The sequence below is a fragment of the Sus scrofa genome, chromosome 16 (genome assembly GCF_000003025.6).
Source record: "Sus scrofa isolate TJ Tabasco breed Duroc chromosome 16, Sscrofa11.1, whole genome shotgun sequence".
Taxonomy (NCBI): Eukaryota; Metazoa; Chordata; class Mammalia; order Artiodactyla; family Suidae; genus Sus; species Sus scrofa.
The window spans coordinates 26,519,216-26,535,636 of NC_010458.4; the positions used below are offsets into that span (position 1 = coordinate 26,519,216).

General features: G+C 39.4%; 1 protein-coding gene across 1 annotated transcript in view; it reads right to left on the reverse strand.

The window, feature by feature from the left end:
- OXCT1 (3-oxoacid CoA-transferase 1) overlaps nucleotides 1–16,421 on the reverse strand; it is a 145,243-nt gene that overhangs the window by 4,719 nt on the left and 124,103 nt on the right. The window contains 2 exon segments of the mRNA NM_213938.1: nucleotides 3,771–3,872; nucleotides 10,031–10,111. Of these exon segments, the coding sequence (NP_999103.1) occupies nucleotides 3,771–3,872; nucleotides 10,031–10,111 (183 nt within the window).

Here is a 16,421-nt window from a genome sequence, read left to right on the forward strand (position 1 = left end):
TTTGATTTCACTTATATGTGGAATCTGAACTATGTCACAAATGAACCTATCTACAGAAAATAAATAAATTCATGGACATGGACATGGACCTACGGTTGCCAAGGGGGAGAGAGAGGAAGTAGGATGGACTGGGAGTTTGGGGTTAATAGATGCAAACTATTGCATTTGGAGTGGATAAGCAATGATGTCCTGCTTTATAGCATAGGGAACTATATCTAGTCACTCGTGATGAAACATGATGGAAAATAATATGAAGAAAATAATATATACATACACACACACACATATAACTAGGTCATTTTGCTATACAGCAAAAATTGACAGAACTTTGTAAATCAACTATAATAAAAAATTTAAAAAAAAAGAAAGCTCCTTTCAACTGGCATTATGGTTATTATGAATTTTTTTAAGAAGCTATTACAAGTGATACTTAGAGGACACATTTTCATGTATTTTGTTGTTTTTGCTAATTGTACTATATATATATATACAAGAAATTCTTGTGATTCTTTTTTTTAAATGCCCCAATATTTTATTATAACCATTATTTTTAATACCCTGAAACCACAATTTTGTCATGTACTGCTATCTGATGCTGTCATATTTTGTCTTTTTCTTTGAAGTTCTTTGGATTTTCTCAATCAGTTTACATCCGCATTCTGCATTCTTTGCCCATTCACTTGGACATGTTCTTAGGTATACTGGATCTTTATCAACACATTTTCACAATTACTTTGACCTAGGTTTTACTTTTTTTTTCTTTGTTATGCAACAAACTGTCTGTCTCACTACTCCTTTCTAGAATGCTCATTTCACAGTATGCAGTGAAGGCTAAGCGGACCTTTTCTCAAACAAATATCTTAAGTAAGTTGCATGTAGTCACATATAAAGTAAAATATCATATGAGATATCTTTTTTTTTCAGCCATACCTGTGGCAAGAGGAAGTTCCTGGGACAGGGATCAGACCAGTGCTATAGCAGCGACAACACAGGATCCTTAACCTACTGAGCTACCAGGGCACTATCACAATGTTCTTTTTAGGCCGACACCCGCAGCAAATGGAGATTCCCAGGCTAGGGGTCTAATTGGAGCTACAGTTGCAGGCCTACACCACGGCCAAAGCAATGCCAGATTTGAGCCGCATCTGGGACCTATACCATAGCTCACAGCAATGCTGCATCCTTAACCCACTGAGCGAGGCCAGGGATCAAACCCGCAACCTCATGGTTCCTAGGCGGATTCGTTTCTGCTGTGCCATGATGGGAACTCCCCAGTGTACTTTTATTAAATGTTTCTTACCCAGCTATTAAGCAGAACAGCCTACTAATCAGAACACTCCAGTTTCTAGCCTTACAGATACTTTGATACATGTGACTTCATCTGACAGGGTCTAAGGAGATGCCATTGATCAAAAGCAGTTCTTCTGTTGAGATGGTTCAGCAAATGCTACAAATTTTCATTTCCAGGACAACACTGACATACAAATTAGCATCACATATCAATAGCCTAATTTAGAGGAAAGAAGACTACATGTTAATGTCAAAAGAGAAGAAGGGATGGTACTGTAATAAAAGAAGGGCCATAGAGATATATTTCAATGTAGTAAGATATGGAAACCAGCACTTAAAAAAAAAAAGCAAAAACAGTAAAAAATCCATCTTTTTCATTTGTGATTTACTTACATGACTAAAAAAGAACTGTTAACAATGAGGGCCTTCTTTTGTAATTCCCTTTTATAGCAGAGAACTGAACATTCTGTAGATTTCAAAAATACTACCTGCTGAAGAGGTTAACTCATCCACATAGGGAAAAATATAAAGTATGGGAGTTCCCGTCATGGCTCAGTGGTTAACCAACCAGACTAGTATCCATAAGGATGTGGGTTCAATCCCTGACCTTGCTTAGTGGGTTAAGGATCCAGCATTGCGGTGAGCTGTGGTGTAGGTCACAGAGGTGGCTTGGATCTGGCATTGCTGTGGCTATGGCGTAGGCAGGTGGCTATAGCTCCAATTCAACCCCTACCCTGGGAAACTCCATATGCCATGGGTGTGGCCCTAATGAGACAAAAAAAAAAAAAAAAGAATAGCTTATGAAGTAAGGAGACTTGCTTGGTTTTATCAGTGGACTAAGGAATTCTAAAAAGTTAAACTGTAAACAAATCCCATTTTATACCCCTTGAGGTCATTGAAAAGCTAATTAAAAATGTGCTTTTATGTAAAGTTTTGCTGGAAGACTGCTTTTTTTTCCAGAGGGAAATTAAAAAAAAAAAAAAAGTTAATACAAAAAGACCTTCATACAGTACCAGAAACAGCTGTATTAGAAAATGAATTATGCAGAAAACTTGTTTTTACAGAAATTTGTTATGCACTGATAGGTTCCAGCCAAGCATGTAGTACCTAAGGAAGAAATATATGAAATATATGCATGATTTATCAAATAAGTTTTGTCAAATTGTTTTCTCGAGGATGGGTAGATGCAATATTTCTTCTCATTATAAATATATTTCACTTTAACATGTAGGGCTGTTCTTTAAAAGGTATGTGAGAAGCAAATTATTTTTCTTCACTTTTTCAGATATATTTCACCTTTGCTTTTGATTACCTGCAAATGCACTGAGCTGTCTTCCCATCCCCATTAGGTAGGTGATTGGTGATCCACAAATAAGCACTTATATTAAAGGGTGATTACTTATAGTATTATTCTCTTTGTTTTAAAATGGGATTTGGAGATTTGTTTTATTTATTTGCTTTTTAGGGCTGCACCCACAGCATATGGAAGCTCCCAGGCTAGGGGTCAAATCGGAGCTACAGCTGCTGGCCTACACCACAGCCACAGCAACGAGGGATTGGAGTCACATCTGCAACCCACATCACAGCTCACAGCAATGCTGGATCCTTAACCTACTGAGCAAGGCTAGGGATTGAATCTACATCCGCATGGATCCTAGTCAGGTTTGTTAACCACTGAGCCACTAAGGGAACACCCTGGAGATTTCTTAAGTGGCTAGTCCCTTGGCATTATCTGCTTTGTAAGTCAGAGATTTAGGACACTAAGTTTTTCTTCAAAGACAGCAAACACCTATTTTGTGACTACAAATCTGTAGTGTCAAAAGCTCAACATTCTAATATCTCCAATGGATGGAATAATCAGGTATGGAAGTTAATCAAAGAGAAAGTCATAAGCCAGGGATGAGTTTCAAAATAAGGAAGTATCTTCCATCACGTTCTATCCCAAGAGATCAGATATAGTTCCCTGTGCTATACAGCAGGACCTCATTGCATGAGAATTAGAATGCATATAAATGTATGACTGGGTTACCATGCTGTATAGTAGAAATTGACACAACACTGTACATCAACTATACTCTAATAAAAATTTTTTTAATTAAAAAAATAAAGAAGTATCATGTATTGTATATGTGGCACACATATTTAGTTAAGTTTGGCCACGGCTGATATGTAACCCAAGAACAGAGGATTGCAAGAGACTTTACAGAAAGTAGCTTAGTGTTCAAGCTCAACCTGCTGTTTCGAACAGCTCCCAGTGGTTGCTCCTCCTCCTGCTTCTGACTCCTGAGCCAAACCCTAGCCCGTGAGTCAGAGCTTGTTCCTGCTCCCACCTGCTTTCATTCAGAGGCACCCTTCCTTCTACTCCTGCAAAGGTCAACTCCAAAAATGATCACAAATTAATGGTTCATGTCCCATAAACACCCATTAATCAAGCTCAGGATATAGGACAAGTGGCTGGATTTGTTCAGAGAAATACTTACTGCAAAATCACACCCAGTGCTCTTTTTTATGTCATCCACTGTCAGGCCTTCCCAGAGTTCAATCAGAGTCAGACCTTTCTTGCTGTCCACATCAAACACTGCCTGTTGAAGTCAAGAAAATGATGATGACAATTTATATCACAGTAATTATTTCATAACATAAAACCAAAATAACCTCTCAAGTTATTTAAGGACAGAAAAGATCCAGGATAAAAGACTGAAAATCAGCAATGAAAAAATGTCAACGGTAACTACTATATTTCGGTAAGAATAAATGCCAACTCCCTAATTGGCAATCAGTTGTAGAGCGCTGTTGATGCCAGAAAACAGATAAGTGTTGACTATTGATGGCATTTGCTGCAATTATAACCAGTTCTTTAAAATTACTTTCCTTTTGTTAGATCTGACATTTTTGGTCAAAATTTTAATTAGATGATTAATATTGATTTGAAGAAAGAAAAGAATGAAGTAAAGCAGGGAGGGAGGAGATATTTGGACAGTGAAAGTACAGGGAGGATGGAGAGAAAGCTGATCAATGCTTCTGGGTATACCCAAGAATTACAGAAAACAAGAGAAGATGCTCTGAGTAGCTAGGGTAATTAATTATAAAGGGATAGCTGGCCCTGAAAGACTCCCCCTCCCCTACAAAGGTAAAGTCTGAAAGGATAGCTTGTTGGATCTCCCTCTGGTATGGAAATCAAATGAAGATGCTTATGTTTAGGACAAGCATGAGAAAGCTAACCTCACCCTAAACAATATTCCAGTTGGTAACACCAGGTGATGGCAGTGCCAACTGGTACAGCTTGAGGTAGACTCACCTATCTTGTCTGATTTAGAACACATGGAGTCACACTTAGTCATGTGACAACTTCAGTGGAAGGGACCAACAAAGCCATATAATATAACCTCCCAGCCAAGAACTCTTCAAACCTTCTCCTGGGGCTCTGTTAGAAATTTCCAGTGCTAGGAGGCTTGCTGTCTCAAGGCAGATTGCTTGATGGGAAGCTCTGACTGCAAGAGCCAAACTGCTTCTCTATGACTAACTTATGGGCTCTACAAGTTGCCCTCTCATGCAACAAGCACTGCTCGGACTTTTGGTTTCCGTGGTTAGTATTCTTCAGACTTAAATGTGTACTTTCCAGCTTTCTCCTCTCCTCTCCTCTGGATTTACCTTAAATTCAACTCTAATTTGCAAGCTTAGCAACTTTATTTTCAGCTAGCTTGGAAGTCAAACTCTAAATTGTCATTTTTAAACATACTCTTAGTTAGGAGACTGTTAAGGAGACACAACAACATGCAGGGGAAAGAGCCCTGGTTTTGATCTGGACTGAAAGTCCAGCTCTGCCGACACTGTGCAATCTTTGGTGAAGCTGTCTTCGCATCTGTAGATGGATACCAAACAAAGCTACTTCCCCAGATTGTTACACAGGACAAATATAATAATAAACCTATTCTGAGCACATGGCAACATGCCTGAGACTTAGCAGGGCAAGATCAAGGCATAGTCTTTTTCTTTAATAGCTTAACTTGTCACTTGTGTGTGAACCCAAACCAATGCACCAAAATGGTTATCTGGCTTCAGTTAATTGATATTTCTCCTCAGCAGTAAAATATCAAGGGGACCGGTGATACCTGCCTTCTGTGTTTGCTGGTGGAATTCAAAGGCAACCTGGTTGATCTTACTGGAAAAGATTATTTAAATTTAGAGGAAATATTTCAGCAAACTTCTTTTTTGTTTGTGTATTTTTATGTTCCCCCCAAAAACTTTTTTCAGCAGAAATGAGTATTGAGGGGGAAAAAATGATCACTTAGGGATATGTGTAGGCTGCAGTAGGTTATTCAATTCCAAAATGACAATTACAGATTTTTTTTTAATTGGACACTTTTCTTCTGCATAAAACATGTCTGGAGAATCATTCATACTGATTTTCTTTCCCTGTATTGTGAATTTATCAAATTTGATGAGTTTATAAATTCATCAAAATGGAACAAATAAGAGAAAAAGATCCTTTCGGTTGTGTTATTAAGAACAGGCAGGAAAGGGATTTGGGGAGAAGCTAACTTTGGTATCATAAATATAAGGCTTCAGTGATCAAGAAGATAAAAATCTATGATATGACTTACTGCTTTTAAAAAACTTTTAACACTTATCAATTTCTAATTAGTACTCAAAGTCATATATTGGAAAGCTAAGAATCTACAATTTTTTTTAAAAAGCGGGAAATTTACTTTAAAAGTATTTAGGAAGATTTCTATTTAGTGGTATAAAATGTAAACAAAAAACTTGATAAAAATGAAAACTAAAAGCTACAATAAAATGTTCAGTTACCAAGAATAATATTTAAATTACTTTGTTTTACAGATGAATAGTTTATTTTTTCACCACCATAAAAGGCTGCATTATGGATAAAGCAGTTAGTCACAGCCCAAATGCTGGTGAGGAAGGCATCTTTCATAACATCATTCTAGCAGCACAAAACCAAGAAGTCAGGGTCATAAGATCTACAGAGCCTTTTTCGAATGGCAAACTAATGGAATTTTCCTTAAAGGCTGAAAATAGAATTCTAGTCCCATATCTGCTCTCTCAGGGTATACAGTCATTGCCCATAAAGGCATTGCAGAACTTATTAAGCACCTACAATGTGCAGGGCACAGGGGTAAAGAGGCACCATCCCTTCCCCTGAGGCACCCAACATTCCATACACAGCTGCCTTTCCCTTTACTCATTTTGCTACACAACGCCACCTACAGTTAAGGCTCCAGATAATAAGGTCCACACATTTGTTCCAATGGTGACTTCTCCCTGAGCACCAGATGCACATTTCCAATTGTTTATCTCTGACTGGATGTTCAGGGTGTTAACTTATCTAGGAAAGTCAAACTGAGTTGTTCAAACAGAACGTATTCTTTTCCTGCCTCCCATTGCTCCTCCTACAGACCCTGCCTTTATTAAGGATACAACAGGTCAACCATGCCTCTAGCCAGAAAACCTAGGAATCACCTCTGCCTTAGCAACCATGTCCCATTTGTTACTGAGTCCCGCTGAGTCCATCTCCTAAATCTCTTTGAAATCTTTTGATCTCGTAGTTTAGGATCTTGCATTTCTGGCCAAGACCATGGAAAGTGTTTCATCATTTCTCCCCCTACTTTACATAAAAGCTACAATGCCCTTTGTAATGCAAATCTAATCAATCATATCCCCACCCAAAATCACTATATAATTGGAAGGGCTCCCAATTGCCTCCCAGATGAAACACAAATTTTTTTTTTTTTGGTCTTTTTTTTTCTTAGGGCCACACCCACGGCACATGGAGTTCCCAGGCTAGGGGTCCAATCGGACCCCAGCAACACCAGATCCAAGCTGTGTCTGTGACCTACACCACAGCTCACATCAATGCCAGATCCTTAACCCACTGAGCGAGGCCAGGGATCAAACTTGCAACCTCATGGTTCCTAGTCGGATTCATTTCCGCTGCGCCATGACGGGAACTCCCTGAAACCCAAATTTTTTAACAAGACACTCACATTGCTTCATAATTTGGGCCCTCATTGTCTTTTCAACCTCAGCCTTCAGAATCTTGGGGGGCCATGCCCTCACTCCACAATGTCCAACTCACAGGTCCTTGAGTAAGCTATTTTTTCTTAATACCACCATGACTGCCTATTTTCTTCCTTTTGCCTAGAAGGGCCTCTTTGCTCCTCTTCTCACTTATAAAACTCCAACTTATCTTTCAAGACATCACTCAATCTATTACTTTTCTCATCAAGAAAAACATGGTATTTATTCAGCAGGCATTCCCTGTGTATGGGTTAAGCATTACCCTAAGTGTTGGATAAACAGTGATGAGTGAGACAGACAGAGCTCAGAGGTTATTTCAATATAATGATCAGTGCTAATTAGGGTGGGTACCCAGAATCCATGAAGTACCCAGAAGACTCAGGGAAGGATAGGGAAGAGAAGAAATATGTAGCTGAGACATAAAAGATGAGCAGGAATTAGCTAGATGGTTGGGGTGGGAAGAGCATTCCAGGGAGAGAGACAGGATGTGCAAAGTCCCAGAAGAACATGGGACAGGGGCAAGTGATGCAACATAGTTCACGGCATTTCAGCCTGGCTGGAGTGGAGAGAATGTGAAAGCAAAAAGAGAGAGACTGAGATTGGAGGAGATAAGATACCGTGAAATGTCTTGTAAAACATTAAAAGCTTATATTTAATACCACCTAGAAGCTTTCCTTGACTCTCCCCAGGTTGTGAAGTAGGCTTCCCCTCTGTTCCTAACTCAGTATCTGGCCTCTCTCTCCCCGTTTCTCATGGACTTTATCACATACATTACTCTAACTGCTGGCACTGTAGCTGCATGATGTCCACTGTCCTGAATATGCTCCTGGAGGCAGAGACTCTCCTCTTTTCTGGAGTTACTGTTGGAAGACTCTGGTTCAGAGAAGGAGCTCAGAAAGGCTTACTGAATGAATGAATGAATGAATGGATACAACGATAATGTGAATGGAGAGAAAAAGTAGAAGGTTTTTTAAATGGCAGTCAAGTTAAATAACAAAGAAGTAATGTTCTGAAAAAATGTAGGTATCCGATGGTAAGTGCCAAAACAAGCTGGCCCCTCTGAGCATGAAGTTGTAAGTGCTAAACTGTCAGAAACTTCTTTATGATGAAGATGGAAATGGCATTAGACTTAAAGGATGGGTAGGATTTGGGGAGGCAGAGTCGAGTGGGAGTTGTTGCATGTAGAAGCACTAAGCTGGTAAGAACAAGGTCAGGGCACACATAGAGTGGGGACATAGGGAGAGGGCTTAGCTGGGAGAAGAGGAAGGTTGGGGGTAAAATATTGCTGGAATCATCCTTAGAAGATGTAATACTTTACATTATTAAAGAAAACATGATCAAGGACAGTTACGTCTTTGATTTCAAAGTAACAGATTCTTTTCAACAAGTCCTGCCCATGGTTTTGGAGTGGTTTAAGAAATGTTAAAATTCAGGGAATAAATGGTGAGAAAAAAATATTCCTTTTATTCACTTGCTTTTCTTTATATGTCATCTTTATAGATTCCATGTAAACAGTCCTAGGGCAAGGCACCATTTAGGAAAGAAAACTCCTTAAAATGTGACTTCTGGAGTTCCTGTTTTGGCTCAGCGGGTGAAGAACCTGACATGGTGTCCATGAGGATGTGAGTTCAATCCCTGGCCTCACTCAGTGGGTTAAGGATCTGGTGTTGCTGCAAGCTGGTGGCACAGGTCTTGGGTCTGGCATTGCTGTGGCTGTGGTGTAGACCTCCAGTTGCAGCTCTGATTTAAGCCCTAGCCTGCGAACATCCATATGCTGCAGGAACAGTCATGAGAAGAAAAAAAAAAAAAAAAAAAACTGACTTCTGAAAAGTATTATGAGCCTTCTAACCTACTTCAAAAGGCTGCTTTAGGATGCTCTGTACCACACCTGAATGGGGGTTCTCAATCAGATTAGTGCCAAAAGGAACTGCATCATTACGAGAAACAAATAAACAAACCCTGAGCTAGAGAATACTGCTTTGTGGTTCATCAAGATGTTAAATTAAGAAAATGACACCTCCTAGATCACCTATGAAAACTATGTCACTCAAACAGCTTAAGCTCAAATCTGGGTAAGCAACCACCAGTGATACGTCTCTCTGATCTGAGCAGTTTCAGTTGTACTATTAACCAACAAAGTCTATTTAAGAAGATAAAATCTAGAGAAGTATGAAAATGGCTGGTGTGTTCTGAGTCTGCTTTATAAAAGCAGGCTGAAAGCCTGCACGGAACAAAAGATTTCTTGGTTCACTGTGGGGCCTGTACTGCAATTTGCACCTATATGATTAAAATCTAATTTTTACTGAGTTTCCTAAAATGAATTCCAACCATTTGTACTCATGATTTGGGAAAGCAATAAAGAAAGGTAGGAATGATAAATATATTCTTAATTTTGTATCTATCATCCATCTGAATAGTCCAATACAACTTTTTTTGATTATATCACACTGTCAAAGTTGCCAAGGACAGCAATGCAATTTTGCGTATATATGTTTATTTCCAGAGAAATTCTACATTAAGAATTCTACATCCAGAACCATTAAATTGATGAATCTTCCTATTCAGTCTAACACAGATTAAATTAATTCTACGACTGCCAACGTAATACATTTTTGGAAGCTAACAAAAAAATTCAAAAATGCTCATAAATAAAAAAAGAGGTAGTAGACATTAGAGGGAATAAAAGAGAAAGGCACTTTACCTTTTCAGTAATGATGCGGTTGACACATTGCTTTCCCGTCAGTGGTAATGTACATTTCTCCATGATTTTATGTGCATTTCCCTGTTTTAAAAAAGAAACATCAAGGAGCATAGTTAGGGACCAATTCTTATTTATATTTGGTATAACACAGAACAAAGGGGAACTATCAGAGAAACTGTCTCCTAAGCACAGACTGTTTCAAAATCTTTGTGCAGTCATGCTTTTTTTGCTTTCTTCCTGGGGGCAGACTATATTCCCTAAAATAATTCAGGGAGAATGCCAAATGAATAGCCAAAGGTATAACCAATATAGTTGGGAAACACCCTGCCTCAGATCTGACCTCTCAAGCCTCTGCCTTTCCTTAGATCACTTCTAGCATCCGGCTAATTCTTCTTTTCCAGGGAATAGTCTCCTTGACAGACAAGCTGTTATTTACCGAGGGTAGGACGCATACACAGAATGCAAATGCATAATATGCCTTTTTTAAAAAAGAAGTTTAATTTTACTTGTTAAAAAAGTAATATATTCATAGAAAATGGCAGTTCTTGACTCCCTTCTATACCCTTAGAATTGTTCTCAACACAAATCAATTTCAATTTTTTTATAAATGTATACTTTTATACATTTTCTTTTTACCTCTGTATTTTAAAAATTTCTTTTCTTCTTTTTTATGGCCATACCTCCGGCATATAGAAATTCCCAGGCTAGGGGTCGAAATGGAGCTGCAGTTGCAGGTCTACACCACAGCCACAGCAACGCCAGATCTGAGCCACATCTGTGAACTACCCCGCAGCTTGTGCCAATGCCGGATCTTTAACCCACTGAGTGAGGCCAAGGATCAAACCTGCATCCTCACAGACACTATGTTGGGTTCTTAACTGCTAAGCCACAATAGGAACTCCTATTTTTAAGTACTATGTTAGCCAAGCTATTTATTTTCTTAATTAATCAGTTTTAGATATTATCTAACTTCTTATTGGGGCATACGAAGACTAAAATCTCTTACAAACAAATCCTCATCCTCCAACATCTTCAGTTCTCCAAACACAGCTATGTCACTATTTGCAAGTAACTCCGGAGTCGGAGTTTACACCATGCTGACAAAATGACTATGTAAAGTGGTTCATTGCTGGGCTGGGTAGTGTAGAAAACCCTGATTATATTCACTTTCTTACACAGCTATTTGCTTTTCCTGGAATTTGTCTGAGCCTCAGTTTGCTCCACTGGTAAGATGTGTGAGTTGGTCTGTAGCTACATTTTTTCAAAGTTTCCTTTAGCTACAGAACCTTTCTTGAAACATAAAACAAAAGAGGGATTGAGAGTGGAAAGCAGGCTTATACCCATTAACTCCCTTGGAACACATTCCAAGTAGAGAGGTGGCCTCTGGGGCACATCCATGGAGGCACAGTCGAAACATTAGCTCTGATGATCTGATCTTCTAATCATTTTCTTCTGATTATGAGTAAGCTCCTTTCAAAGTATCAAGCACCAGGAGCCTAAATTAATATTTCCCTTGAGGCTGAAGGCTAATTTATCACATTCTAGATCTTCTACTGGAAATGGCAAAAATGCTTCTATTGTTTTTTGGATCTAAAAGCACCACACATGTCGTCATCATTTAAGCCATCTCAATGTTTTACCTCCTGAAACACGCACTTGCTACCTGGTTTATATCTCTCTTAAAACTGCTGTTATACCAAGTATGATCAGAGGCAAGGAATTTCAAATAACTGGGCTTAATTAAGATTTTACTCCTTGTGATAACCTGTCTTTTCACCAACACACCAGTAATTAAGAGGTTTCAGTACACTTAACTCAGTGTACAGCACAACAGACAGTCAATATTTTTTGAGTGAATGAATGGAAAGAAAAAAGGAAGTCTATTTGGAATCCTGGATGGACTTCAAAAAATGACTAACTATTACTTTAATTTAGTCAGAACTAGTGTTAAACACAAGTAGAGGGGATATATATTACACCTTTAACAAGTTATATGCTCCTGTCTCTAACTGTGTAAGAAAATTTATAGCTGTAGAAATAAATTTATAGCTGTAGATCATTTTTAATGATCTATTTTCATTCCCAGATTTCAAAGAAACCTTGCCCCTGTCAAAGAAGCTTAATTAAAGAGCTGAAATTAATGATAAGCATTCAAACTTCTGTAGTTGTCAGGACTCCTTCCTCTTAACATAACTCAAATAAGGCATGTCGCAGTGAATTCCAGGTCCGCCTGGGAACAAAGTGAACAATCTGTGGGCCTCCAAAGAACATTTTCTGCAGGGAGCACTTACTTTGTTCTCATTATTCGAGCAAGAGCTGCATCTGGTGTGAAGGCAGCCACATGGACTTCAATGAATAACCAACTCTGGTTTAGGAGCAATGGTGAATTTCAACTGACAGAATTAACCATGTTCTACCAACAGATCTTTTATAGACCATTTTCCACGTAAACATCTTAGTGGTTCGGAACAGAGCCAAAGGACTGAGTGCAAAGGCTGACTCAGCTCCACACTAAGCTAGGCAGGGCTCCTAATCCCAGGCTTCCCCATCGGCTTTACCTTGAGGGGTTGCTGTAAGTGTCCAGCACTTAGCAAGGGCTCATGACACTTGCACTATTTATATAACCTATATTGAACATTTCTACAGTCTACCAGGGAATTCTTTAGGAGCTCCTAAAGAATTAGGAGCACTATGAAGTTGGACATAAGATTGCACAGAAAATGGCCTAAACAGAATTCCTGAGACCCACAAAACTAATGAAGCCACAACATGTATTTGGGGGCAAACCATATGGTTGGCCTAGGAAGCTGGCATTAAGCATTTTCTTGCTGCGAGAACAATGTAACAGATGACTCCATTCACACTGAGTTCCAAGACATAACACAGATCAAAGAAAAGGAGAAAATGAGATGTAGGAAGATTAAAGAATGTCATAATTTCAATACTCAACAATAGGTTAGTTATGAAGCCAAAATATGACTGCCTCCCACTTTAGCACTCTATTCTAACCATGCCAGGCTGAGGCTTACAGTGTGTATGGCAGCTGCAGAGATTAATGATTCACAAAGGAGGAACAATCACTGAGTTTTTAGCATTTAAAAATAAATCGTAAAGAAGAGATGCAGTACAGTGTGGTAGCAAAAAGGACTATATTTGGAGTCCAAAGACCCGGTTTTTTCATCTTCACTCTGCCATTTAATAGTCATTTGGTCCCTTAAGTTCTCTGTGCTGTAATTTTCTCTTTGATTGCCTTGTCTTCCCTACCTGAGCATGGGAGGAATCAAATGAAATATTCTGAAAATCCAGTAAAGTAGGAAGCATTGAATCTACATGAGAATGTGTGGGTTTAGTGGGGTCTTGTTCAACCTTATTATGCTGCTTCTTTCCTTCTCCATGACAAAGTATCAGAAAAGGCAGAGAAACGGATATCAAATGTAGCATTAAAAGTGCTCTGAGGCCCTCCTATATAGCACAGGGAACTATATCCAGTCTCTCCGAGTAGACCATGATAGAAGATAATATAAGAAAGGGAATGTACATGTGTGCATGACTGAGTCTTCTGGCTGTACAGCCGAAATTGACACAACACTGTAAATCGACTATACTTTAATTTAAAACATATGTAATAAAATTTTTAAAAATGCTCTGAGGTGTCCTGATTTTTGATAGTCTCTTATTTGCTAACTTCTTCATAACCCTGGTTAATAGTTAAGTCTCTTTCCTCCACCTGCTTGTCCAGCTTTCCTCTCCCCACCACCATCACTTCCAGGCTTCCTGCAAAACCTAGGAATCCACCATATTCTTTTTACAGGACTGAAGGCCTCAGTACTTTCTATTACTTGCTTCATGATGTTCTCTCTTTAATTCTTTAAATATCTGTGTGAAATTTATCACTAAATTCTTCAGTAATAAACAACTCTGGATAAATGATAATAAATTCCTTTGTTATCTATCATTACAATAAACCGTGTCATCACAACAAACTTCATCCCAAATAACAAGCTCTCTTTTTACAACACGACGACTTTTGCCTTTGATGTCCATATTTCATTCACTCAAGGTAACAGAGCATTCATGAAGATTTTGCCTTACATAAAACCTCATTTTATGCCCATCTTTTCTGTTAAGTTCTTAAATGTGTCTGCAATATAGATTTCTTCTTTCAGGCATCGTCTTTGGGAAAGCCCTAGTGATTAAGTGCAGAGAAGGCAGAATCTAGAAGTTGGCTGCTCCTTCAGTGACCAAGTCATTAAGACTTTGTTCATGCCACCTGCGACACATGTGACCAGGTACCCATCAGCCCACATTCTAATGGCAACACCCTCCCTATTCTTCACAACTTGGTTCAGGTATCACCACCCCAGAAAAACCATCTGCAACATTCCCTTATCTGATGCCCCTTCCCTAGAGTCCCAGGGACACCCTCAGTCTGGTGCACCACCTAGGTGCTCCTGTGGTTGCTCCACTCACTACATATGTAACTGTTGCCCTCTCTCTACCTACCACTGGACTCTGAGCTCACTGAATGCTGAAACAACCTACCTTTGTATCTTCAGCAACAAGTAGAGTATTAGACTAATCATTGCGATCAGTAAATACTATCTGACTATTATAATTCTGATCCAAGGAATCCTAACAGCCTTGGAGCCATAAAATACATGTGACTGAGTATCTATGGACCACTGGAGGTTTTTAGTCCTAAGAAATGTATTTGTACCTTCCCAGCATCTCAGCTCACTAGGAGAAGTGTAGCTAGCAGAAGTGTGCGAAGGGCTTATAAGACTTTGGGGAGACAAAGACATGAGCAAAGAGAAGACCCCTCAAAACTGCAGTATGAAATGTACAAATGTATAAGTAAAGAGAGAAGCTGAGCGAATTATGCTTCCCCTACCTCTTCTGCCTGCTCCCTCCTAAATCTTCAAAGCTTGCATTAATCAGCTGAAAAAGAGGGCTTGGCAAGACTGAACTTGGCAAGGGAATACTCAGTGCTTTGGTGACACAATGAAACCAAGAATAAGCATCTCTTAGGGCTTGCCAAAATAATATGGAAGGAGCCTGAATGCCACTGCCCTCATCCCTTCCTTCTACACACTCACACACACACACACACGACCACAAAAAAGATATAAAATATCGGGGAACACTGTATTACAAAACCCATGAATGCCAAATCACTATGATGACTGATGTGGCACCTAGGGAAAAAAAAATGGGATTTGCTTTTGTTTTGTTTTGTTTTGTTTTAGGGCCACACCTGCAGCATTTGGGAGGTTCCCAGGCTGGGGGTCTAATGGAAGCTGTAGCCACCAGCCTATGCCACAGTCACAGCAACTCAGGATCCTTAACTCACTGAGCAAGGCCAGGGATCGAACATGCAACCTCATGGTTCCTAGTCGGATTGGTTTCCACCGAGCCATGACGGGAACTCCGAGATTTGCTAAATAAAGAAAATCAAACTACAAAGAATAAAAGGACGGGATGATGATATTACTCACACTCAGTTTATTCTCAGGGGATGTTTTTGGCCTTTACCCAGCAGCTATTTGGTAGGGATCCCAACAATCCATATAGGACTTCAGCAAAAGGCTTTGCTAGCTCTGAAGCAGGTAACAGTTGCTATTACAAATGGTTTTCATATGTGGATGTAATAACAGTTTGTGGTTACAGGTACATTTGAGAAGACTAGTTAAATGAGACAACAGACACAGCAAGCCATTTCCCTGAAAACAGTCTTCAGGGCTCTGAGTTCTTAGAATAGAAGGCCATTCTTCTTCAACATAATACAAAATATCTTTATCAAGGCCTTTTGTTTTCTCTCTAGAGATTGCATCCTATAGTCTCTAGCATACAATGTCAGCATCCAGGATGGGAGCAGAATTATTTTCTCTTTCCATCTATGAATTGCTGTGGTACCTTAGAAAGCTGCTCTTAGCCCTAGCTTTCCTATCAAGAACTGTGGATATTCAAAGTCACAGAATTTAAAGTTATTCATTTAATTAAATCCCATGAGACAGTTTAAAGGGCTTTATTGGTTGTTGGACTGTGTTCTGCTGTTTTCTTCCATTACAACTTTTTTTTTTTTTTTGTCTTTTGCCTTTTCTACTTATTTATTTATTTATTTATTGTCTTTTTGCTATTTCTTTGGCCGTTCCCGCGGCATATGGAGGTTCCCAGGCTAGGGGTCCAATCGGAGCTGTAGCCACCGGCCTACGCCAGAGCCACAGCAACGCGGGATCCGAGCCGCGTCTGCAACCTACACCACAGCTCACGGCAACGCCGGATCGTTAACCCACTGAGCAAGGGCAGGGACCAAACCCACAACCTCATGGTTCCTAGTCGGATTCATTAACCACTGCGCCACGACGGGAACTCCCCATTATAACTTTTTTAA